The sequence below is a fragment of the Encephalitozoon cuniculi genome, chromosome XI (assembly GCF_000091225.2).
Source record: "Encephalitozoon cuniculi GB-M1 chromosome XI, complete sequence".
Classification (NCBI taxonomy): Eukaryota; Fungi; Microsporidia; family Unikaryonidae; genus Encephalitozoon; species Encephalitozoon cuniculi.
Window position 1 is genome coordinate 193,422 of NC_003237.2, and position 21,994 is coordinate 215,415.

Genomic DNA, 21,994 nt, shown 5'->3' on the forward strand with positions numbered 1-21,994 from the left:
AGCGGAGTGGAACAAACAATCCGATGGAAAGCATCAGGTCGGTTTCAGGTGGAAAATAAAAAAAGTCTGTTACGATTTGAAAATGCATGGCAGAAAACATCCAGCACAATGCTCGCATGTAACATGCTCGAATGATGCAGACATAAGGAAGATATCAAAGGTTCTGCTTATCATCCTGATGTTTATGTTCCTGGAGCTTTGGGGGCATTGGAAAACAAATAGTTTGTCGCTCCTGGCAGATTCTCTGCACCTGCTTGTGGACATATTTGGATTCATAGTCAGCCTTCTTTCGTTGAGCTGGGCAAAAAAGCCTTCGAACAAGAGAATGACCTTTGGATATCACCGGATAGAGATTATCGGATCCATGGTTTCCATCGGACTTATCTGGGCAGCCGTGGGATACCTTGTGATTGAGTCGTTTCACAAGTACCTCCATCCTGCCGAGATTGATGGCGGGATGTTCTTTGGGATAGCAGTTGTTGGGTTCTTTGTGAACTGCATCTGCATTTATGTCCTTCATTACGATGAGTACCAGCACAAGCTCAAGCACAAGAACTTGAATATCCGGGCCACCTATGTGCACGTGGTCGGGGACCTCATCCAGTCTGTTGGCGTGATAATCGCCGGAATGGTGACATACTTCTACCCATCAAAGGCGATTGTAGACGTGATCTGCACAATGTTCTTCTCTGTGCTTGTCCTGATATCCACCGGCTTTGTGTTCAGGGACGGGGTCTACATACTAGCAGAAGGAGCACCTACGGATCTTGACATAGACGGGATGAGATCAGACATCCAGGACGTGGAGAACGTTTACAAAATTGTTGATTTGTATGCATGGTCTATATCCATGAACAGAAGCGCTGTATCCATTAGGATACTAGCCGATGACCTGCTGATTAGCGATTATGAAAACATCCTGCTGGAAGTGAATCACATAATCAAAGGGAAGTACCTTGTGGACATAGTGGTCGTGCAGATAGACACGCCCAACACCTTCTATGGAGACAGGGGATTCGTTGTCGATGGCGTTGCGATGGATTTGAAGATGCTTGAGACTCCCGGGATGCTGATTCCCCAGGCTTAGTGCTTCACAAAAGCATGTGCTGGATTAGGCAAGACATTTCCTCTTGAGGAGGATATCACACTGTCTCGAAACTTGAGAAAATGGCACCACCCCGGAATGCAGATGGGAAATGGGATCAAGAAAAGCCTTTACAGACAAAGAGCCCACGCCAATCCATTCAAGGACAGCAACATCACCGTTCCTCCGAGCCCTCAGCTTATAGACTGGTCTTCTTACTTCAGAATGAATAGAAGGCCGGATTTCGTTGATATCGGGTGTGGATACGGAAAGTTCCTTATGAAGGTTGCCGAGAAGAATCCAGAGCACAGCATACTGGGCCTCGAGATCAGAGACAAAGTGTGTGAGTATGTTAAGGCAAGGATAGAAGCCGCCGGGATTCCAAATGCCGGGGTCATGAGAACAAATGCATTGATTTTCCTCCCGAACATATTCAGTAGAGGCCAGCTGACCAAGATCTTTATTTTATTCCCCGACCCTCACTTCAAAAAGAGGAAGCAAAAGGGGCGCATTGTGTGCCGGCAGATGATGGAGATGTACGAGTACCTGCTAGCGGACGGGGGAAAGTTGTATATATCTACCGACGTGAAGGAGTTGTTTAACTGCATGATGGAGGCCGTTCTGGGACATGGAGCATTCAGGGCATTGTCTGAGAACGAAGTGGATGGAGATGAGTTGTTCCATATGATTTCTAGGGACACGGACGAGGCGCTGAGGGCCGGAGCCAAGGCAGGAAAGGTGTTTTCGAAGGTTTTTGAAATAAAGAAAGATTGGCACTACTCCTTTCATCTTCGACTCCAGAGGAGTATTGGGCAAAGCAGCTCCTTTTGAAATACTTTTTGGAGTAGTAGCCCCAATGGGAAACGACAAGGCGGTAGTAGAGCTGCTCTTTATTCTGTCTCTCTTGAGCCTTTCGCTAACGTTTTTTCCGGGGCTTATAAGAGACTCGGTGAATGAGGTGGGGTATTTCAAAGGAAGTAGGGCTGCGGAAAGCTTCAATATTCTAGGGATACCAGAAGGAAGCAGTGTGAGACTTTATACCATATATGGGAGTGCTGGGGACATTGATATCGCAGACATTCCAAACAAGACCCCGATTACAGAGGCAATACATGATCTGCACAGAAGCAAGGCGAGATTCACCATTTACATCGATGTAAAAACAAGGAACATGTATATATATTCCCAGTGTGTGGTTCCAAAATACATTTTCAGGATGAAGAAAGTGCCGAGTGGGAATCTGTCTCCGATAGAAACAATCAAGGCACTGGACAGCAGCTATCTCCCAGGTGGGTCCATGGATCTGAAGCTGGTACAGACATTGGTGTACCTTGGGCTCAAGGGATGCTTGGAAGACAAGCTACTTATTCTCTACGAAAGGATGCTTGTCCTTATCAACGAGAAGAAGCAGATGCTCTTCTTCGATCTGGATCTCGGGAAGATGTTTGAGATGATGTTCAGGGAGACAGATTCCCGCCAAAAGAGTGAGAGAAAGGACTGCCTGAACAGGCTCCTGTTTGTCCTTAAGACGGAGTCGAACATACTCTTTCTCTACGATCCTAGAAACGAACAAAGAGGGTTTGGGAAGAAGATGGCCAGAAACACTCTTGCAGGAGGGCTCATAAAGCTTTTCCCCTCATCAAGAGACATCAAAATAAAAAATAGGGTGGACAGGGATAGCTATATGGAGCTGGCCGGCATAATAAGCGACAAAGAAAGGAGGGAGGGCATGAATGTTTTGGAGAAGCTGCTGATAGACTTCGTTAGGCCTGACGATTCTTCGCTTTTTTCATAAGATCTGCCGCAGGTATTGCCTCTTACAATACTGGTGCCCGCGCTGTTCAAGATTCTTATAATTGACATGACTAATTAAATGAAATAATACCAATGGACTTTACCTAAAAACAGGAACATAGCCCTCAGAATGTTTACTATGCATTTAGCTAAAGTATTTGCTGCTTTCATAGCTGGGACACTTGGTATGTGGCCTGCGCTAGCTGTAAGTACGGAGGAGGCTGTTAAGGCCAGCTTATTTCCCATGGAGGACTTCGAGATCATGGAGATAAGAAAAGCCTTTATTGAAAGGATCACAAGGGTACGGGAAGATGCTTCTAGTGGAGATTTTCTGGATTCCCATATCGATCTTAGTAAAGCAAGGATGCCATATCAGGAGAGCCGCTCAGTACTAGTTATAGATGTCGGAGGAACAAGTCTGAAGATAAGTGAGGTTGTCATCGACCTTGGTTCTGACGAAAAGGGAAACTCTCCGTCTTTCCACGACATAGTGGAATGTAGCCCATCTTTCTACAGATATCCTGACACCTCGGGTGTTTCGGGCCAAGACAGGATAAGCTGGAACGAGTGGGTTGCAGACCAGGTTGTTGAATTCTATGGCAGAAACCCTCCAAGAAGTAAGGTTAATGCATCTCTGACATTCTCCTATCCTCTTATCCAGACATCTGTTAATAACGCACAAATAAAAAAGACAACAAAGAACTTCTGCTTCAGAGAGGACGAGGCCACGTTTACCACGGACATAGTCGAGGCCCTCAACTCCTCGCTGAGGAGCAGGAAGATCAACGTCTGTGTCAACTGCGTCTTAAATGACTCCACAGCAACATACATGGCAGGAGTGCTCAGGGGATATAAGAACATAATCGGGATTGTTCTTGGGACAGGGACAAACTCGTCCTTCTGTGTGAAGAAGGGCAGAAGCAATGAGGTGGTACTATACAACTCCGAATGGGGATCCACAAGAGTTCCAAGGAGCATGTTAACAGAAGCAGACCTTGCCGTTGTTGTGGACCTGGAAATGAGAAAGATTTCGCATAACATCATTGACGTCTTAGCAGGCGGCTGTAAACTTGGTGACATCGTTCTTCACAAACTTAGAAATACGTATCCTGAAATTTATGAGGAATACGCAGAGAGGGAAGAGGTGCTCCATTCGATGATCCACTCAGCCATCACCGGATCTGGAAACGGCGCACTGGCTAAAAGCCCCAAACTACGCAACGCACTGATGCCCATAGTTCGTGACTTTAGGGCCAGGGGAATGAAGATATTGGCATCCTTAATAGGTGCTGTGGTCGAATCCACCATGGATAATGCAAACACAATCACGCTCGTTCTGAACGGAACAACCTTCTCGAATGCAGGCCTCAGAGATGCTCTTGGAATGGAGGTAAAAAGGATGCATCCGGATATCGAGATCAACCTTGTCTTCCTTAGTAATGCCTCTCTGGAAGGATCTGCACTTGTATCCCTTATGTATTCCGAGTACCCCAAGGTAGAATGTGACTTGGCACCACTTGCCGCTCCAGTCCTTTCATTTGCCGATCAGACTCCTTAGGAAATCAGCCTCCTCTTTGTACTTCCCTGGATCTGGGGTCTCAAGGATTAGCGGAATGTTGTCAAACACCTTGCTGTTCATAATGAACCTGAATGCTTTCTCCCCAATCATTCCTTTCCCAATCGATTCGTGCCTATCTTTTTTCGATCCTAACGCCTCCTTGCTGTCATTAATATGCATGGCCTTTAGGAACTCCAGGCCGACCACCCTATCAAATCTTTCCATGACCTCCAGAAACTTCTCCTCCGTCGTGATGTCGAACCCGGCTCCAAATAAATGGCATGTGTCCAAGCAGACTCCTATTCTTTCCCTGTCCTCGATTCCTCCTATGATGTCTCGCAATTCCTCAAAAGAGCTCCCAACTACGCTTCCTTGCCCAGCCATGTTCTCAATCAACACGGTAACTCCCTGCACCCTTGACAGGGCTGTGTTCACGTGATGGCCGATGCTCCTCAAGCATTCAGCCCTACCTTTTCCCTTACTGCTTCCCGGATGCATGTTATACATCCCGATTCCCAAGGACTTGCATCTTTCTAGATCATCAACAAGACATTCCATGCTCTTGTCTACCAGGTCGGGATTTCCAAAGTTAATGAGGTAGGACCCATGGGGAACAATTAGCTCAGGATGCCGGACGTGCGCTCGGAACATTTCTGCTGCACCTTGCTTCATCGGCGGCGTGAGATATCTTCTTTGGCTCTTCAGAAATATTGCACATGTGTCCAGCCCAAGCAATTCCATTTGTGCCTGGATTGTATGAATCCCCTTGCTGATCGATAGATGTGCACCAATCAGTTTCGTCATTTTGGCAGAGCCGCTATCCCCACCAAAATCTTTAAAAATAAATCCGGGTGTTGCCTCTACTGCAGATGCAGGACTTCTTGAAGGACTCGAAAAGAATCCTGAATGACATAGAGACATTGAACTCATACACAAACAGCATTGACTACCTGAGCTCCCAGAAGAACAGCTCTGTCCTCAGCAAGGAGGAGGAGCAGGGGCTTAATAGGCAGATAGATGTGCTGAACGAACGGTTTCGGACACTTTCAAGAAAGATCAAGGAAAGAATAGACAACTTCTCCGAGGAAACAGCAAACCTCGAGAGGAACAGCAAGAAGGACCGGTTCTACCATGAAACAAGGAAGATCCACCTGCATGCCCAGTCGAAGAAGCTCACGGAGGCCATAAACAGATATAGGGAATCGCAGATCAAGCACCGCGAGGACGAGGTGGACAAGTTCCGGCTCCAGTACATCATTGCGAAGCCAGATGCCACTGAGAAGGAGATAGAGGAGTTTATTGGAGACGACGACGGAACAAAGGTTGCCTCGGCATATGCATTGGGAGCACACTCAGCACAAGGGATCCTCAAGGAGGCGGAGAACAGAAAGAAGAACATTAAGAAAATAGAAGAGATGGTCCAGGATATTGTGGATCTGCTGAATCTCATCAGCCAGGAGGTTTCAAAGCGAACAGAGGTGGTTGAGACGATAAATGACCAGCTGATCACCGGAGAGGAGAACACTGCTGCGGCAAATGCCGATCTCGAGTCTGCCCTGGCATACCAGATAAGGGCGACCAGGATCAAGAGGATATTTGTGTACGGGATCTTGATTATTGCAATCATATTTATAATGTACTTTGTCTTCAAGACCAATTTTTTTGGAGCTTTTGACAGGATCCATTATTATTAGTCCAGGAAGAGTCCCTGCGGATACCTCTGATTCCCTGTAAGTAATTAGAGATGTTAAATAAACCATTCTATTTTAGCTCCCAGGATTTGTTTGATGCTGGGCTTGGACACCAACAAGACAGTAAGAGAGGGAGGCAAGACGTGTGTATATCTAAATCTGCCGGAGGACTTTATATATGACATAGATAGCATAGCGGTTGAATATGATGAGAACGGGCAAGGTGTGGAGATAGTCAACGACTTGATACCGGGATTCATCAAGGACAACATGAAGAAGTTCTTTAGGGGAGACCTAAGAGAGTATATAGGGTTTCTGGAGGAGAACCTGGAAACGTTCTTCAAGGGAGAGGTCCCGAAGATGAAGGAGGCAGAGAAGTCCGAACAGGTTGTAAGGCCGTTTGAGCTGCCAAGAGACTACAAGTTTCCTGTTGACAGGAGATCGTCGATGAACATAAGTATTGAGATTGAAAGAAGATATATTTCTATTGTTTCCTGTGAAAGCCTCAATTTACAGGTTGGATGTAACAGGTGTGGAAGAAACCTCGAGACGTCCGGGCCTGCAGAATGTCCAGGATGCAGGTCTAGATTGGAAGTGAAGTACATCCCCTCTGTCGACTCTGAATTCCTGGGGTTTCTTGGTCTCCGTGGCTGTAAGTTAATCTGCTTCAATCCTTCGAAGTACCAGCTTTCTTGCGACGGATGCTGCATGAACTACGAGACCAACGAGCTGGGGATAGGAGACGCCTTTAGGATGAAGTGCTATGAATGTCTATCGAGCATCTTCTTGAGGATATCTAGCATAAAACTCATAGAGAGAAAGAAAGAAGCCCTTACGCCAGGACAGCCGCTTCCAGGTAAGGGCACATGCAAGCACTACAGGAAATCATACAGATGGTTTAGGTTTCCATGCTGCGGCTCCCTTTATCCTTGTGACATATGCCACGATGAGGAGAGCGGGCATGCATGCCAGATGGCAAACAAGATGGTTTGTGGACTGTGCTCCAAGGAGCAGGGAGTCAATAAGGAATGCCCCTGTGGAATGAATTTGAAGAAGTCCACGTCGTTCTGGGAGGGGGGAAAGGGCAGTAGAAATAAGGCAACAATGAGCAGAAAAGACAAGAAAAAGTATACGAAGTAAAATGAAACGGCGTTCAATGTCTTCTCAGGAGAAGAAGTACTGGTTGTTCTCCTTTTGGATTCTATCCTTTGCAGACCCAGGCTTGTTGACCCTAGGCCTTAGGTTGCTTGAATCCCTTCGAAACGTTACGTCAAGGCTCTTAAGGAAAATGTTCATTCCGTCCAGAAGACCCATGGGAGGCGAGGCAACGCTTGAGACCCCGGGTTCTCCCTGGAACACCACCACCTTGTCTGCAAGATATGTCCCGACTATCAGGTCGTGCTCAACGATAAATGCTATCTTGCCGTTGGAATATATAAATCTCTTTATGATTTTGGATATTGCTATTCTCTGGTCGGAGTCAAGAAATGCCGATGGCTCGTCGATGAGATATACATTCGCATCCTTCCCAAGACACATGGCTATTGCAATTCTCTGGAGCTCGCCCCCGCTCAAGTTCTGGACCTGCTGCTCATAGGTGTATTCGATGCTGAGTGGCTTGATAACGTCGTTTACAAACGATTGGTCCATAAACGAGGACCTGATCTTCGACATAAAGAGCTCTCTGACAGTGCCCTTGTACTTAGGGAGTATCTTTTGTGGCTTCAGGCTATAGCTCAGCTTGGTAAACTCGTCTCCTCTGTCAGGCTTTATGAGCCCAGCAATTAGGCCAACAAGCGTGGTCTTTCCCATCCCGTTTTCCCCGAGAAACACAATGATCTCGGAGTCGCTAAAGGATCCCTCCTTCACCTCAAGCCTGAACGACTCGTACGTCTTTGTCATCCCTCCATACCAGTACTGGGCCCTCTTCTCGGCATCCCTTGTGGGTCTCTCTGAAATATCAAACTTAAGCTCTGAAGGCCTGAACCTCATGTTCTCTGTCGGAATGTACCCGTCAAGAAAGATATTGATTGCAGACTTTATGGCATACGGCGCCGTGATCACCCCGTATGCACCAGACTGCCCATACAATACACATCCAAAGTCACTCATCAGGTCGAGTATCGCGAGATCGTGCTCAACAACAATCACGTAGCTGTTGTCCTCGCAAAGCTCTCTAATCTCCTTCGCAGCCGAAAGCCTCTGCTTGACGTCGAGATAGCTGGACGGCTCATCAAATATGTAAACATCGCTTTGCTGCATGCATGCCAACGCCAGGGAAAGCCTCTGAAGCTCTCCCCCGCTTAGCTCCTCCACATCTCTATCAAGTATGTTTCCAAGGCACATCTTTTCTATGTAGTAGTCCTTTCTTTGCCTTTGGTCCATCTCTTCAAGTACACTTCTAACAAGCAGTCTGTTGTCCGTATCTGTCTCGGTACCGTCCAGCGAAAGGCTTTTCACCATGCTCTTCACTTCAGGGCTAAACCTCTTCTTCAGCAGCTTTGGAAGCCTGTCAATGTACTGGATCTTGGATGTTATTCGCAGCTGTCCCTCGAGAACCTTAGTAAAGTATCCCTGGAGCTCAGACCCTCTGAAATATCCCAGAATCGTCTCCCAGCCTGGTGGGCTGTCGTACTTGCCGAGATTGGGCTTTATCTCCCCAGACAAAATCTTCAGTGCGGTGCTCTTGCCAATTCCATTCGTTCCTACCAGTCCAAGCACCTTTCCAGGCCTTGGAATCGGGAGTCTGTGCAGCTTAAATCCATTCGTGCCATACCTATGGGTTATTTCCTTGGTCAGATTCGTCGGAAGATTGATTATTGAGATTGCCTTGAAAGGACATTTCTTCTGACATGCAGAGCATCCGATGCACAGAACCTCCGATATCATGCACTTCTTCTCTATTCTGATGCACTCTTTTCCAGTCTTGTTCACAGGACATGCTTTCCTGCATTCAGATGCACACTGCGAAGGCTTACAAAGCTCAAAGTTAACAATGGCTAGTCTTGTAAGATTCGTTCTCTCCTCACCTTTCCCCATTTTGTGGGGATTCAAGCATCTGAAACCTCAAATCCTGGGTGGGATACACATGGATAAGACTACTGACACAGGATATCATTTATTGCCGAAAAGATAGAGTTTGTAGATACAGGTGAACTTTTTGTTCCCACCATTGCTCTTGACAACAAACTCAACAGACTTGACTGTTCTTCCTTCAAACTCAAACGTCTGGAACCCACATACATCTGGGTCGTACTTGAATTCTCCCACAAGCAGGTGTCCATCAGGGCCCTGGGAGAAAACCTCAAATTCCTGCACTGCACTGCTTGTATCCCTTGTAACGGGATGATAGATCCCAAGCTTGCAGATCTCAACCTCCTTGTCGAAGTCGACTGAAAATCTGCAGCTGGATCCCTTGAATGTTAGACACTCTCCAACACCGACATTCTCGTCAAATACCGTAGCCGGGTCCTTGTGCTTTCGGAACCCCAGAAACCCATACAAAAACAGCTGGGATGTATCCTCAATCCTTATCCTTGCTCCTTCCTCAATCTTTGCATAGTTCACCTCCTTTGTGCTCTTCATCGTCTCCATTTGCCTGCTCATTCGGGCACTCTCCTCTCTTAGTATGCTTATCTCCTCCATCAGATTCATCATCACCATCGAATCTATTGGTCTTTTGGCAGCCATGTAGAAAAACAAGGCATATGAGATGGCAATCGCTATGTAAACCGGATATCCTCTTATGTTCCTTGCTCCCAGCTCGTATCTATTCGTCTCCACAGGCTCCACGCTTTTGTTGGCCCTTGCTCTTGGAGCCGGCGTCTGGAGCATAACCATCTCATCCACCCCAAGGTTTAGTGTTGAGTCGGGAGTTCTTTTCACCCGTAGGCGGTCTCTTCTGTTCATGCACCCATCAGGAAATGAAAATTTAAAATTCCAGGACACAGATCTTCGGTGTGTCTCTGCCAAATATCTGCAACCCCGCGTACAGAGCTCTCCTACTTCCAAAGATACATAGTAAATGCAGCCATAATAAAAAAGGCATTGACATAGAAGTATGCCATCAGCTTCGACCTGACACTCAGATGATAGGCCCTTGAGTAGTGAGTGATTGATATGTGTATGATGGACGACACAAACAGGTTGAAGCCTAGAACAAACTTGTATCCAGATTCCTCGCATACACTCTGTAACCCTATATTCGAAATAGTCTTGCACAAGGATGACGACAGTGAGGCCAAGATATAGAACAGGTATGAATATGACATAGAGCCGGATGCACCCAGGAGGTATATGAACGCCACCGTTGCTGTCGATGTTAGGAGCGCCAGGGGAACACATCTGTCCTCGGATATAATTCTGGATATCTGCAATCCAGCAAAGGAAGAAAGTATCTTCGAGCACCCTTCAATGTATCCATGGACTATCACGGGCTTATTTGGGTTTGAGTGGTAGGACACCGAGCTGTCGAACCTAGAGAATATCCTGATTACCGTGTAGGAGACAAGGCGCACTGGCTTTGCTACAAAAAACAGCACTCTGTTGATCTTAATGCTGTTCTCTGCCCCGTTTTTCCTTTTTTCAAGAAATATCCCTGCAGAGTAGAATGAAAGACATATATACAGAATGCTTGCAGACGACGAAAGCAGGGATGCAAGTATGACTCTGTAGCTGTATGTGTCCACAATCCTTTTCCATGCCTCTGTGGGATTCCATATATAATCTATGAACTTTTCCTCCTCCCTCCGAGGAGTCGAGGCGGGAAGTAGAAGAGTGGTCAGAAGTGCAAGAAACAATCCCAGGAGAGAGATCGATATATTCACAAGGTGGTTTCCTCCACACATTATGATGTCCTGTCCGATCCATGATGAAACTACTCCTACGGATGTCTTGATGTTAACCACGGTCGACAGAATCACCTTTCTATCCTCCTTCTCATCAGCAGTGGAGTTGAGAATCGATTTCATCACAACCCCAAAGGATGTTGTTGCTCCATGCAGCACATACACAGCAGCCGTTAGAAAGCGGTTCTTGAACGGCATGAGCAGAAATATCAGGTACACCAACATCTCGGCAAATGTATCGGCAAAGAGACTTACTTTATTCCCCAAAAGCTCGATTATAAGGAATGAGGTAAGAGAGATGACAATAGAGGATGTAAAGAACAATGGGCTGAAATTGTTGTGGAGCTCCTTGTTGTGGAATCCCTTTTGCTCGACGAGATACGGGACCATGAATGAGAGGAATGGGGTAAAGGACTTCAGGGCAAAGTATTGGTACAGCTTAGTCGTCCATGACATTATCTTTGGGGCTTTGGATGAGCTCCACTAATAGGGCTCCCGAGAAAATTTTTGTTTTGACTGAGCATGAACCACATCCGCACACATAGGGCCGTCGCAGGTATCTGGTGGTGTCCTCCTTATGAAGATGATAAAAATAGTCCTGAAGTGAGGGCAGCATCTATGGGCTTAGAAAGCAGTGGAGGAATGGAGAGATCACGCAGGCAAAAGCATAGGGGAGCGCTCAAATGCATTTCGAAAAGAACGATTGCGCTGAAGATATCCTACGATGGGCGGAGATACAGCGGGGTTTCTCCTCAAAGTGGAAGGGAAACCATTGGTGGATATCTTGAATATGCCCTGAAGTCCACAAGATTAGGGGAAAAGCTGGTGTATGCCGGAAGAACGGATGCAGGGGTAAGCGCAATAGGTATGATAGCATCCGGGGTGCTGACATCAAGAATTGAGATGCCCAACAGAAGCTATGCTGTTGCGGAGGACGACTATAAAGAATATAAATACGACGTGATGCTGAACAACCATCTTCCGCCGGATATACGTGTTGTTGGGTGGGCGCCGGTGCCAGACACATTCAGTGCCAGGTTTACGTGCATACAGAGGCAATATCGGTACTACTTCCACAAGAAAGGCCTTGACATCGATAGGATGAGCAAGGCAGCATCCGAAATCAAGGGGATGAGCAGCTTCTACTGCTTCAGTAAGCACTCAGACAAAAACGCACGGTACGAAAGGACACTGGACGAGTGTAGGGTGGTGGACGATGGGGACCTGTACTATCTGGACATAAGGGCGAGAGCATTTTTGCATAACATGGTCCGGAAGATAGTGTGGGCCATAAAGAAATCAGGAAGGGGAGAGAGCTATGACGTTCAAAGAATAGGAACATCAGAGCCATATCCGCTAGTTTTCTGCAATGCCGTATATCCCCACGAGCTTTCCTTCATTACTAACCATCGATGCTCTGAAGAGTTTCGCCATAAGCTAGAGAGCGATCAAATCAGCTGTAAGATATCAAAGATTAGGGTAGAGCACCTTGACAACGGATTTGCTAAGGAAGCAAGGCATGAAGAGAAAGCACATAAATAAAAACTTTATTCCCGGACCTTTTCAATGATCTCCCTAACTATTGTCTTACCCTTCTCTGTTAGCATGTCCTTGGGATGCTCGTTTATCCATCCCATGTTCTTCAGATTCTCGAGGACAGATTCCCCTATTTCCGGGTAGGCCCCTACATATTTGCTGGGCCTACATCCTCTGTTCTTGAGAGACCCATACCTCTTTGCAAGAAACTCGGATGTGACAGCTCCCTTGATAGAGATCTGCCTCACAATCGAGGCCATCCTCGTAAAGTACCAGTCTTCTTCGATGGGTGCTTGCTCCCTTCCCTCGCCAGTTTTCATAATGTCATGGTCCTGGAGAGGAACCACCTCATTGGTCGACTTGAGATAGGACTTAAGTGCCTCGTTGAACTTCTCTGGCATAACCTCGTAGATGCCCTCAATCATTTGGGGTGAAAATTTTATCATTGTCAAAATCGTATAGCCTTCCACGCAATTAGGTAGTATGGCACAAAGCCCCAGATGGTGCCCTCGTACTTCATATCGACAAGGTCCTGTGTGGTCCCGCATGTGGTGGACGCTCAGTCCGTGCCTTCTACAAATAAGAATATAAAGATATATGCCGATGATATTTTGTACAAGGATTCTCCCTATGACGAGGGATTTGATCTGTCTCTGAAGGACTTCTGTGCGATTTCCGGGATCAAGACATGCCTTGGGTTTAGGAACAAGCCTAGTATCCTAGTTTCAAAGAAAGGGCACTACAAGCTTAAGGCCCAGAGATACAAAGAACTCCTTGAGGTTCTAAGGCCAGATTATTATGCAGACTTCAAGACCGGCAAGATCACTGTGGAGAGAGATGAGCTGATAGAGCCCAAGGATGTCAGGGACCTTGTGGAATGGTTGAGCAAAGGCCATCTGCTGTTTGGAACGGAGTTCATTAATGACCTTGTCTCGCAGGGGACGATGCTGAAGCTCAGTGGATGCAGGCTTGAAGTGTGTGGGATATTTGACTGCAAGTGCTGTGGAAGCCTGTCTCCTGGATATCTGGAGTACCTCTGGAGCATCAAGGAAATGAGTGCATTCACATATCTTGCAATACATAATTACAATACTCTCGACAGGATGTTTGAGGCCCTGGGACGTGGCGAGTTATGCCCTGGAGAGATAGAGATTGGATCATAACTCGGGCTTCTGTATCTCCGAATCACTGATGGTGATTCTCATCTCGGTTCTCTTATTTATATCTGGGCAGGATCGAAGGTTTAATAAACTGAAAATGTTTACCCCAAAATGAGTTTGAGTGTTGTCTCTGTGGATCAGTTTGTAAACTTTGCCCTATCAATAGCATCGATGAAGATTTCCGGCAGGCCAATGTTCCAGACGCCAAAGGCAATATGGATCCTAAGGGGGGTCTATCTATGTTCGAATCTTATTCAACTTATGTTCTCTTTCTATATAATGCGAAAGATCAAGAAGACAAATGATTGCCGCAAGGTCAAGATAAAGAAGGAGGCCTCTCTTTTCCGCGATGGAAGTGAGGAGGAGGAGGAGGAAATGACCTATGCCAGCTACGACGAGTCTGAGTTGACCAAGATCAGCAGGACAGCCGTAATTCAATTTTTGATTATCTCTGTGCTCCACTTCAAATGGAAAGTCATCCAGCCGCTGTTTGTCCAGTCATTTGTGCCGTTAAGAAACCTCTTTCTCAGCCCTCTCTACACTGCATATGTCTGGAACAGACCTGTTCTAAGGCCGTTTGAGGCGAACATGCTGTTCCAAAAGATACCTGCTGCACCTGAGAAGAAGAGAATCAAGGAAGACTGATTAAACAATCCATAAACGCCCCTTCTTCTCCACAGTACCCCTTTCCCGGAAGAAGGCCGGAGCTGCCTACTTTCTCTGGGAAAATAAAAGTTTAAGCTTGGTTTTAATCCCCCGTATGGAAGATGACGTAATCCAGGAAAAGAACGAACACATCAATGCAAAGGAAGAGGATTTGAGCACTTCGGAGAATCCGCGAGCAGGCCAGTATGGCGAGAGGGACATCATCCAAGAAGAAAAAAGCGTAATTCGTGTGAAAGTCCAGCAGAAGAAGGGAACAAAGAAAGTGACCATCATTGAAAACATACCGATGGAGCTTAGGGAAAGCCTTCTGTCTTCCCTCAAGAGGGAAATGGGCTGCGGTGGAATACTCCTCGATGACAAATCATCGATCCAGCTGCAGGGAGATAAGACGAACATGGGGATTGTCACCTACCTAAAAAAATACATTAAGGACTGCAGGGTTGAGCTGAATGGAAGAGTTAGATAAAGCTCTGTCCACTCAGCCTAGGGATGGTGCTTGGATTAAATGAATGTCCGTACCATTTGCCATCTTTTCTCCACTCCAAACTAAAAGTTCACTGTTATTTTAATAGGTCAGTTTGTGAAGTCTAGGGGCTCAAAAAGAATTTTGTCAGGGGCTTTGAACACTCGAGACGTCTTGTGCTTGAAGAGCTCATTAAGGATGTCGAAGTCGTATCTTCTGCCTATCCTCTTCTTGTTTTTGTTCCTAACCTCAAACCCATGCAGCTTGTGCTTTGAGTTGCACATTTCATCTTTTGTCAGAATGTCCTTTTGGGGCCTGTGCTCGTGTAAGTACATGCAGTCCCCGTTCTGGCACACCGCATTCCTTAGATAGAATGTGCAGTACTTTGTTGTCCCATATGTACATTTCAGAACCTTTCCGTCCAAGAGACTCTCGTCGACCTCCTGGATACAGGTCTTTGCTTCCTCGTCCGTGCTGTATGTGATGTAGGCACTGGCAGTAGACTCAAGCGAAGACGTCCGTTTATTGACTACTATTTTCTTAATTGCCCCAAACTGCCCGAAAAACTCGTGCCTGCTCAGAACACCTTCGTCTGCATACTTCTGCGGTATGCATATTATATATACAAGGTTCTTTTGCACCACCCTTATGTTCGAAAAATTTCCTCCTCCCTGTCCAGAGGCTATCAACATCGATTCTTTAGGCATCTTTGGGGATCGTTTGCAAAATTTAATATTTATCCTCAAATACCAATAAGTTACTCCAAATCCACCGCCTAAGCTTGCCTGTCTTCTCTCGCATCGCTTTTAGGCCATTTAATAATTACCAGAAAAGATCCAAAGTATTAGTAACCGTGCTAACGCCATTTAATCCCTAGACATGGAGCTCCGCAGCAAGATGGCACGTGGGGCGAGCTTTCCTGCATCAGGCAGGCTGCTGCAGCGCTGCTTTAGTTCAAAAACACTTTGGCATCGATATTGTACACTGCCTTTCCTGCCTCAAGAATCCATATCTCGACGTTCTCACCGGTCAAAGCATCGTCTTCCGGATGCGCATTTTTCAGGGCCATAATTCCAATCCTCACAAGCTCCTCAACACCCATCTTCTCATACTCCTCACAGTATGCCTCCAGCACGGTTCTGGAAGATTGCGCCCTGCACCCTATGCCCATTCCCTTGACCTCCCGAACATGCCCCTTTGGATTGAATTCAACCAGTCTTATCCCATCATACTCCGTCATGTAAAGCCCCGAGACTCCATAGAGCCTCCTCCCGTCGAGTATTGTTCTCTCAAACACGTCTCTTAACAAGTCCTCAAACACATCCAGGAAATGGATGGCCCTTCCCTTAATAACCTCCTCTCTGACGCTTTTGTCAATTAAGTAGTCCACAATCTGTAGCCCATCATTGGTGATCCCAGAAAATGTAAACAAGGACTTTCTATCGATCGAAAACACCTTCTTTTGGATGTCTGCAAGCCTCGATCTTCTTTCGTTGTGGGCTATTAGGACCCCAACACTCCTGTTCTTCAACCCAACGGCCGTACCTCCAAGCTCTGTCGTTTGCCGGATAAAATCTAGCTGCTTCACACATCCCTCGGGATTGAATATCTTGAACATGTTGTACCTTGCCTGAGACCCCATTAACTGGGGTCCAGCTCTTAAAAACATTAAACAACATCCTATTTATTTGGATCTCAATCTCCCCTACGATACAATAAACCTCACGTGCTCCTGCAGTACCGGAATATCTACGCCCTCAACAAACTTCCTCAGAGACTCCGAGTATAGCCGAATCACATCGTCCATAGGGCCTCTTATGCTTCGCTCCATGGCAGACTCGTTGAGATCCCTGAGCTCCTTGAAGATCCTTTCCACAAAGTTGAGCATCCGGAATGCTTCGTTAAAGTAGAGAGAGTCTGCCGTGGTCGCCTTCAGGACCTCTTTGAAATATCCCTTGATCCTCTCCTCCAAGTCCTCCATTGTCTCCATCCTCGGAGGCTCCTCAAGCCTCTCGAATATCCCAAACCCGTTTCTGTTTGTAAACAGCTTGAATGTGTCCTCTCGGACTATTAGATCCATCACCCTGTAAAGCATCATACAGGGGCTCCGAAGCTCCCCATCTAAACCCAGGCCATATATTACAGGTTTATTTAAAATGACATGCATATCCGCAGAAGCGCCTGGCTGGCAATCTCGTCCATCTCATCGAAATCTTCCTCGTCAAACGCCTCCGGTCTCGGGATATATTCGGGGAGATTCTGAACACTGCTGCTCCTCCTTGTCTTTTGCTTCATGCTCACATGCGGAGAAACTACAGAGCTGTTATGGTTGTTCTCGTACTTCCCCTGCCCCAGGTCATGGTTCTTGTGGAACTCATCGATAGAGCAGAACATGCTTCTCCTCCTCATCTTTTCGCTTCTTCTTTGTATCGACGAATTCCAATAGTTCTTTATTGCATTATCCGTCCTTCCAGGAAGGTACTTTGCTATCTCAGACCATCTATTTCCAAACTTCGAGTGGAGCTCAATTATCACACCCTCCTCTTCCATAGTAAACGGCTTCTTTGTAATCTGTGGGTTGAGATGGTTGTGCCACCTTTCTCTGCATTGCTTCCCAACCCGGCTCCCCAGCTTCTTCGCAATGAACGACCAGTTCTTAGGCGAAAACTCCTTCACCAGCTTTAGGAGTCTCTCGTCCTCCTCATGCCTCCATGGACCCTTAACAAGTTTGGTGCCTGTGTTCTTTTGATTCAGTGATAACTGATCCAACGAAGTCATAGAGCCGCACGGGATCTAGGGCTTATATCCTTTTGTTTACAAAAATTAAATTCAATGATATATTTGACACAATTTTTGCCATAAGGTTTAATCACATCTCAAATTACTAATGAATTCACATAGGTTGTCACTCACTCCATATATCAACTTCATTTGCATATCAATCTCGCTCCCACTGCCCTTGGTCTCCATCCCACATCCTCGGCCTCCCATTGCCTGAGCTTTAACAAACACCTCGCAGCCAACCAGTGGCGGGAAGTTGCATAATGAAAATTGCTCATTTTAGGCCATGGTTCTAAATCTCAAGCTTCTCTTAAATACAACGCCTTCCTAAACCGGTAAGTTTTAATTGTTGCGGGAAAAGTCTGTAAACTCGCCACCAAGCCTAGAACACCTAAGCTGGTTCTATCCAAATGCTTGATCACACAACAATGCAATCACTGCTGCAGGGCTCTAAGGCAAGCCGGCCGGCAACACAAATTAAATAGTACATCTACCTCCATCAAACCCTATCTCTATAATACTCATACTCTCCATTTCTGAAGGACTCCACTACGTATGAAACAATCCTTTCGACATCCACATCCTTCGAATCCAAGGTTCCTATAAACTCAATAAGCTGCTCGCCCTGGAGCTCTAGTATCCCCATTGCGAAGAACTTGAGGATGCCGGCAGCAAAGAACATGAATATGGAAAAGTCGAAGAACAGAAAGAAGTCCCACATCCTCAGAACCAGCTTGATGTCGAATCTTGTAAACAGCGTCAGGTACCACCCAACAGCATAGACTCCAATGTCTATGTTCTGGTGCAGCAGGTGGCTATACACCTCGGGTATCAGGGCCTTGAAAATCTCATCCTGTATCTTCTGCACGCGAGGAACTTTACTCAGCTTCTTATCAAACAGGGCTTCTAGGTGGTTGTTCCTGATGATGCTGACCAGCATTTCAAAGGCCTCCTCCTCTGGAAAGTACATCAGAAGCAATGCAGCAGCGCTGGACATCCCCTGGCAGTATCCAACCTCAGGATTATAGTTTGAGTATGCCGTAAGAATGTTAAACAGCTCGCACTGTCCTCTGCCATATTCGCGGCTGAAAAGAAAGTGCCTTCTAAAGGTTCTCTGAACATCTACATGGATCTGGTGCTCGTACCCGCTTTTCCTAGAGATTAGAGCCGAGTAGTCGAAGTCTGAAGTTCTTTGAGTAAACAGCCCCCACAGCCTATACTTCAGCGAAAGAGGAATCCCCTGGTATATTAGCCTTCTTGCGCTTTCGCTTCTGCGGAGCCTCTCTCCACTGTTCTTGCACCTTGTTATAAGATCATACCATTCGTTTTTGATGGAGACGGGGTTGTCTTTTGTCTGGGAGCTGAAGCTGTCCACCACAAATCCATACTCGTTTGTGCAGAAAACTTCCTCGGATATCCCGCTGGAGTTGTAGAGCTCCCGTATGTGTCTTTCATTCTTCATGTTGTTTTCGGGCCACGTTTTTATAAATAGAGGATCTGAAACATTAGGTGAAAGACAGGCAACTGCTCGGGGATGGAAGTAGCACTGATTTGGATGCACTTGTACCACAATGCTGCGGTTGGATCCCCGGGAAAACTAAATCCATTACAGGCACGGCCTGAAACACTGCAAGAGATCTGTCGTAAATTCGAAGAGTTTCGGTAAAATACATGCATCACAAGAGTACGGTCAAAAAAACATTCAAGGTCCTGTTCTTCTTTATCCAGGCACTGGGATTCATATCCGGGATTGGGGTGTTAATAGTCGGAACCACGATCTATGCAACGGCCCATGAGATACTCCAAATACCTACAAAAATGCTTATGCTTTCGTACGTACTAGGTATCCTAGAAGTTCTATCGGCAGTGCTTGGATACACAGCACTGGCATCAAGAAGAAGGCTCCGGATGCTTGTCTACATCTCCACCACGCTCATTCTCATGAACGTGCAAGCTATAATGGCTGTAAAGAGCACAGTCATCCATGAGAGATCGCGCGCATGGGCGGACTGGAGGTGGGACTCGCTGAACGAGGAGCAGAGAAATTTTGTGCAGTCGAAGTTCAAGTGCTGCGGCTTTTTAGACTCAAGCGACAGGAGTGGATCCAGCTGTGGAGGGTCTGATGGATGTGTGGATGCCGTGTACAAGCTCTCCAAAAGCACGGCATCTCTTATGCAGAGAACGCTGATGTTCTCATTCTTCTTTGAGTCGGTTGGAATGGGGATCCTGAGCATGCTGAGGCTTAGAAAGTGATTTGGCTAGGTTTTGAGATTGAATAACGGGGGAACTAGCCTTTACCCGGTTGTGGCCTCTGGCGGTTTGGCCCGGAGCAGTGCACAGATGAAGAAGATCTGGGCTCTACTTGAGTAAGAACTTATGTCCTAAAATTTTTTCCCCCTACAATGCAACACGAGAATAGAAGGAAGCGAATTCCAGGCATTCATCCATATTTGGCGGTTATAGGGGAGCTAAGGCAAGAGCTTGGAAAGGTGACTGCATCGATAAACGACCTTAGGGACAAGATCTCTGCTATTTACAAACAGGAAAGGGAAAACTCGCCAAAGAACAATCTGTATAAGAAGTTAGATGATCTAAGCAACGAGATCAAGGCGTTGAAGGAGAACAGGTCCAAGGTATTTAACTCGAAGAGCGAAGTACTGGGAGCATACGAGAATGTCAAGAGCGAGATTCAGCCCGAGAAGGGGAAGAAGATGATGAGTGCGCAGGAGATTGATGGGCGTATGAAGGAGATAAATCTTAAGCTTATTTCCAGTAAGTGCGACTTGAAGACCGAAAAGATGTTTGAGGCGGAGATTGAGAATCTTAGGAAGCAGAGAAAGAACATTGGAATGCTGGAGCAGAAGAGCAAGCTTGCTGTAGAGATGAAGGGTAAGCTTGATGTGCTGAATGCAGAGATCAAGGAGCTGAACCAGAAGATAGCGGAAAGACAGTCGATCGTTGACGGAATCAAATCCGAGCTGAAGGAAATCAGCGACCAAGGAAAGCCTAAGAACCCTGTGGTTGACGGGTATGAGAAGAACATCCAAGCACTTAAGAGCAAGAGAGGGGAGATTTCCGAGAAGATAAAGACACAACAGGAGAAGATCCGGGAGAAGGAAATTGAGTACGACAAGTTCCTCGAGGAGATATCTATTGCACAAGCTCTTGAAAGGCAGAAGGAGGAGATAATGCAGAGGATTCATGGTCTTGAGGAGCAGAAGAATATCCTTTCAAAGGAAGAGTCCAAGCTTGATCCTTCGAAGTTTGATTCAATAATATTTAGGATGGGATCTCTCTCTCTGTCTGGAGAGAAGGTCAGCCTTCCAGTTGACCTGGCCCTCTACTTGAGCCAGCACAAGATCCCGATTCCGACATGTGCCAACCAGATGAAACCAACGATTGAGGTCCTCAAGTCTCAGAAAGAAAGCTTCTCCAACCAAGTGACTGAAAAGAGAAAGGAATTTGAAGGCAAGATTTCTGATCTTGAAAGAAAGATAGCCGAGGAAAGAAAGATCTTGTTGGGCATGCCTCCCACTGATGTGAGACTGCTAAAGTTCAAGCGCGATTAAACCTTAAAACTTTAGTTGCTTTTATGATTTAGATTTATTGAGTTTCGAGGTGCGAGCAGCGAATATTAGTCTTTGAGAACCCGTGGCATTTGATGTTGAATGTTTCTCCTTTAGTGCCTGCATCTTCAGCTATTGTTAGTATCGTAGTTAGAGCAGCGGAGACTTTTCTTGTTTATCCTGAATGTTAATGGGATTGTGGCAACGGCTTCTGGGGCCGGAAGCTCTGAGGGCTTGGGCGAGTAATAGGCCCCTGCATACCTCTCGTTCATCTTGTCGAGTGTTATTCTTGTTAACATTTTCTCTTCTTTGTTTTCTTCCCCTGCGGCATATTTTTGTTTTATATACACCATTGATTTCCAAGTGATCTGGTTGGTGCAATGGCCATCTGTTAATGGAGGTGGAGGATTCTATTGGCGCAGGCGGGGCATAAAGTCCTCTGTGTAGCCCCGAGATTTTTGCTCACCAGTATAAAATAGTGAAAAATGCCACCCCTACTTACCATGTGGAGATGAGGCAGCCTTCACTGCTGCTTGCATCGTGGATGTCCAATTCTCACGACACAAAATGGAGCAATGGGCATCCATTTGGGCAACAGCCTGCCACCCAATTTCTTTTCCGGGAGATCAAGCAAGACTTGCTTTCTCCTTATCATCTAAAATGTGCCTGCCTACTCCTGAGCCTTTAATGCGAAGCTGGTAGCGGTTAGTATTCCTGTGAACAAGGAAGGATGCTCATGAGGCCCTGTTTTCCAATGTAGAATCCCTTGTAAGATTCGAGGCAAATAAACAGGTCCAATCGATCTTCTGCAAAAAGGAGGAAGTCCTTTTCAAATATTTATGAGAATA

At 46.3% G+C, this 21,994-nt stretch overlaps 23 protein-coding genes across 23 annotated transcripts, besides 1 other annotated feature; 12 read left to right on the forward strand and 11 right to left on the reverse strand.

The window, feature by feature from the left end:
- Window positions 1–82: 82 nt before the first annotated feature.
- Window positions 83–1,087, forward strand: ECU11_1510 (uncharacterized protein; the record flags this gene model as incomplete). The annotated part of the gene is made up of 1 exon (NM_001042290.1): window positions 83–1,087. The coding sequence occupies one exon, from the start codon at window positions 83–85 to the stop codon at window positions 1,085–1,087; it is 1,005 nt and encodes a 334-aa protein (NP_586457.1).
- A 96-nt stretch (window positions 1,088–1,183) lies between these two features.
- On the forward strand, window positions 1,184–1,915 carry ECU11_1520 (uncharacterized protein; the record flags this gene model as incomplete). The annotated part of the gene is made up of 1 exon (NM_001042291.1): window positions 1,184–1,915. The coding sequence occupies one exon, from the start codon at window positions 1,184–1,186 to the stop codon at window positions 1,913–1,915; it is 732 nt and encodes a 243-aa protein (NP_586458.1).
- Window positions 1,916–1,940: 25 nt separating this feature from the next.
- Window positions 1,941–2,879, forward strand: ECU11_1530 (uncharacterized protein; the record flags this gene model as incomplete). Its single annotated transcript, NM_001042292.1, has 1 exon — window positions 1,941–2,879. One exon carries the CDS (start codon window positions 1,941–1,943, stop codon window positions 2,877–2,879), a length of 939 nt encoding a protein of 312 aa, NP_586459.1.
- A 129-nt stretch (window positions 2,880–3,008) lies between these two features.
- ECU11_1540 (hexokinase) lies at window positions 3,009–4,436 on the forward strand (the record flags this gene model as incomplete). The annotated part of the gene is made up of 1 exon (NM_001042293.1): window positions 3,009–4,436. The coding sequence occupies one exon, from the start codon at window positions 3,009–3,011 to the stop codon at window positions 4,434–4,436; it is 1,428 nt and encodes a 475-aa protein (NP_586460.1).
- ECU11_1550i (DNA-(apurinic or apyrimidinic site) lyase APN1) lies at window positions 4,413–5,240 on the reverse strand (the record flags this gene model as incomplete). The annotated part of the gene is made up of 1 exon (NM_001042294.1): window positions 4,413–5,240. One exon carries the CDS (start codon window positions 5,238–5,240, stop codon window positions 4,413–4,415), a length of 828 nt encoding a protein of 275 aa, NP_586461.1.
- A 65-nt stretch (window positions 5,241–5,305) lies between these two features.
- Window positions 5,306–6,130, forward strand: ECU11_1560 (uncharacterized protein; the record flags this gene model as incomplete). Its single annotated transcript, NM_001042295.1, has 1 exon — window positions 5,306–6,130. One exon carries the CDS (start codon window positions 5,306–5,308, stop codon window positions 6,128–6,130), a length of 825 nt encoding a protein of 274 aa, NP_586462.1.
- A 93-nt stretch (window positions 6,131–6,223) lies between these two features.
- Window positions 6,224–7,267, forward strand: ECU11_1570 (uncharacterized protein; the record flags this gene model as incomplete). The annotated part of the gene is made up of 1 exon (NM_001042296.1): window positions 6,224–7,267. The coding sequence occupies one exon, from the start codon at window positions 6,224–6,226 to the stop codon at window positions 7,265–7,267; it is 1,044 nt and encodes a 347-aa protein (NP_586463.1).
- A 24-nt stretch (window positions 7,268–7,291) lies between these two features.
- ECU11_1580 (uncharacterized protein) lies at window positions 7,292–9,166 on the reverse strand (the record flags this gene model as incomplete). The annotated part of the gene is made up of 1 exon (NM_001042297.1): window positions 7,292–9,166. One exon carries the CDS (start codon window positions 9,164–9,166, stop codon window positions 7,292–7,294), a length of 1,875 nt encoding a protein of 624 aa, NP_586464.1.
- Window positions 9,167–9,241: 75 nt separating this feature from the next.
- Window positions 9,242–10,036, reverse strand: ECU11_1590 (uncharacterized protein; the record flags this gene model as incomplete). The annotated part of the gene is made up of 1 exon (NM_001042298.1): window positions 9,242–10,036. One exon carries the CDS (start codon window positions 10,034–10,036, stop codon window positions 9,242–9,244), a length of 795 nt encoding a protein of 264 aa, NP_586465.1.
- A 92-nt stretch (window positions 10,037–10,128) lies between these two features.
- ECU11_1600 (uncharacterized protein) lies at window positions 10,129–11,430 on the reverse strand (the record flags this gene model as incomplete). Its single annotated transcript, NM_001042299.1, has 1 exon — window positions 10,129–11,430. The coding sequence occupies one exon, from the start codon at window positions 11,428–11,430 to the stop codon at window positions 10,129–10,131; it is 1,302 nt and encodes a 433-aa protein (NP_586466.1).
- A 66-nt stretch (window positions 11,431–11,496) lies between these two features.
- On the forward strand, window positions 11,497–12,516 carry ECU11_1610 (uncharacterized protein; the record flags this gene model as incomplete). The annotated part of the gene is made up of 1 exon (NM_001042300.1): window positions 11,497–12,516. The coding sequence occupies one exon, from the start codon at window positions 11,497–11,499 to the stop codon at window positions 12,514–12,516; it is 1,020 nt and encodes a 339-aa protein (NP_586467.1).
- A 5-nt stretch (window positions 12,517–12,521) lies between these two features.
- On the reverse strand, window positions 12,522–12,935 carry ECU11_1620i (40S ribosomal protein S19; the record flags this gene model as incomplete). Its single annotated transcript, NM_001042301.1, has 1 exon — window positions 12,522–12,935. One exon carries the CDS (start codon window positions 12,933–12,935, stop codon window positions 12,522–12,524), a length of 414 nt encoding a protein of 137 aa, NP_586468.1.
- Window positions 12,936–13,010: 75 nt separating this feature from the next.
- ECU11_1630 (uncharacterized protein) lies at window positions 13,011–13,673 on the forward strand (the record flags this gene model as incomplete). Its single annotated transcript, NM_001042302.1, has 1 exon — window positions 13,011–13,673. The coding sequence occupies one exon, from the start codon at window positions 13,011–13,013 to the stop codon at window positions 13,671–13,673; it is 663 nt and encodes a 220-aa protein (NP_586469.1).
- A 108-nt stretch (window positions 13,674–13,781) lies between these two features.
- ECU11_1640 (inorganic phosphate transport protein) lies at window positions 13,782–14,315 on the forward strand (the record flags this gene model as incomplete). The annotated part of the gene is made up of 1 exon (NM_001042303.1): window positions 13,782–14,315. The coding sequence occupies one exon, from the start codon at window positions 13,782–13,784 to the stop codon at window positions 14,313–14,315; it is 534 nt and encodes a 177-aa protein (NP_586470.1).
- A 115-nt stretch (window positions 14,316–14,430) lies between these two features.
- ECU11_1650 (uncharacterized protein) lies at window positions 14,431–14,802 on the forward strand (the record flags this gene model as incomplete). Its single annotated transcript, NM_001042304.1, has 1 exon — window positions 14,431–14,802. The coding sequence occupies one exon, from the start codon at window positions 14,431–14,433 to the stop codon at window positions 14,800–14,802; it is 372 nt and encodes a 123-aa protein (NP_586471.1).
- Window positions 14,803–14,909: 107 nt separating this feature from the next.
- Window positions 14,910–15,506, reverse strand: ECU11_1660 (CCR4-NOT core ubiquitin-protein ligase subunit MOT2; the record flags this gene model as incomplete). The annotated part of the gene is made up of 1 exon (NM_001042305.1): window positions 14,910–15,506. One exon carries the CDS (start codon window positions 15,504–15,506, stop codon window positions 14,910–14,912), a length of 597 nt encoding a protein of 198 aa, NP_586472.1.
- Window positions 15,507–15,748: 242 nt separating this feature from the next.
- Window positions 15,749–16,441, reverse strand: ECU11_1670 (uncharacterized protein; the record flags this gene model as incomplete). The annotated part of the gene is made up of 1 exon (NM_001042306.2): window positions 15,749–16,441. The coding sequence occupies one exon, from the start codon at window positions 16,439–16,441 to the stop codon at window positions 15,749–15,751; it is 693 nt and encodes a 230-aa protein (NP_586473.2).
- A 63-nt stretch (window positions 16,442–16,504) lies between these two features.
- On the reverse strand, window positions 16,505–16,897 carry ECU11_1680 (uncharacterized protein; the record flags this gene model as incomplete). The annotated part of the gene is made up of 1 exon (NM_001042307.2): window positions 16,505–16,897. The coding sequence occupies one exon, from the start codon at window positions 16,895–16,897 to the stop codon at window positions 16,505–16,507; it is 393 nt and encodes a 130-aa protein (NP_586474.2).
- Window positions 16,898–16,950: 53 nt separating this feature from the next.
- Window positions 16,951–17,577, reverse strand: ECU11_1690 (Bas1p-like protein; the record flags this gene model as incomplete). The annotated part of the gene is made up of 1 exon (NM_001042308.1): window positions 16,951–17,577. One exon carries the CDS (start codon window positions 17,575–17,577, stop codon window positions 16,951–16,953), a length of 627 nt encoding a protein of 208 aa, NP_586475.1.
- Window positions 17,578–18,079: 502 nt separating this feature from the next.
- Window positions 18,080–19,042, reverse strand: ECU11_1700 (GTPase-activating protein; the record flags this gene model as incomplete). The annotated part of the gene is made up of 1 exon (NM_001042309.1): window positions 18,080–19,042. One exon carries the CDS (start codon window positions 19,040–19,042, stop codon window positions 18,080–18,082), a length of 963 nt encoding a protein of 320 aa, NP_586476.1.
- A 209-nt stretch (window positions 19,043–19,251) lies between these two features.
- Window positions 19,252–19,833, forward strand: ECU11_1710 (uncharacterized protein; the record flags this gene model as incomplete). Its single annotated transcript, NM_001042310.1, has 1 exon — window positions 19,252–19,833. The coding sequence occupies one exon, from the start codon at window positions 19,252–19,254 to the stop codon at window positions 19,831–19,833; it is 582 nt and encodes a 193-aa protein (NP_586477.1).
- A 149-nt stretch (window positions 19,834–19,982) lies between these two features.
- Window positions 19,983–21,149, forward strand: ECU11_1720 (uncharacterized protein; the record flags this gene model as incomplete). Its single annotated transcript, NM_001042311.1, has 1 exon — window positions 19,983–21,149. The coding sequence occupies one exon, from the start codon at window positions 19,983–19,985 to the stop codon at window positions 21,147–21,149; it is 1,167 nt and encodes a 388-aa protein (NP_586478.1).
- A 125-nt stretch (window positions 21,150–21,274) lies between these two features.
- On the reverse strand, window positions 21,275–21,445 carry ECU11_1725 (uncharacterized protein; the record flags this gene model as incomplete). Its single annotated transcript, NM_001415293.1, has 1 exon — window positions 21,275–21,445. One exon carries the CDS (start codon window positions 21,443–21,445, stop codon window positions 21,275–21,277), a length of 171 nt encoding a protein of 56 aa, NP_001402599.1.
- A 197-nt stretch (window positions 21,446–21,642) lies between these two features.
- Window positions 21,643–21,798: a sequence feature.
- The last annotated feature ends 196 nt before the right edge of the window (window positions 21,799–21,994 follow it).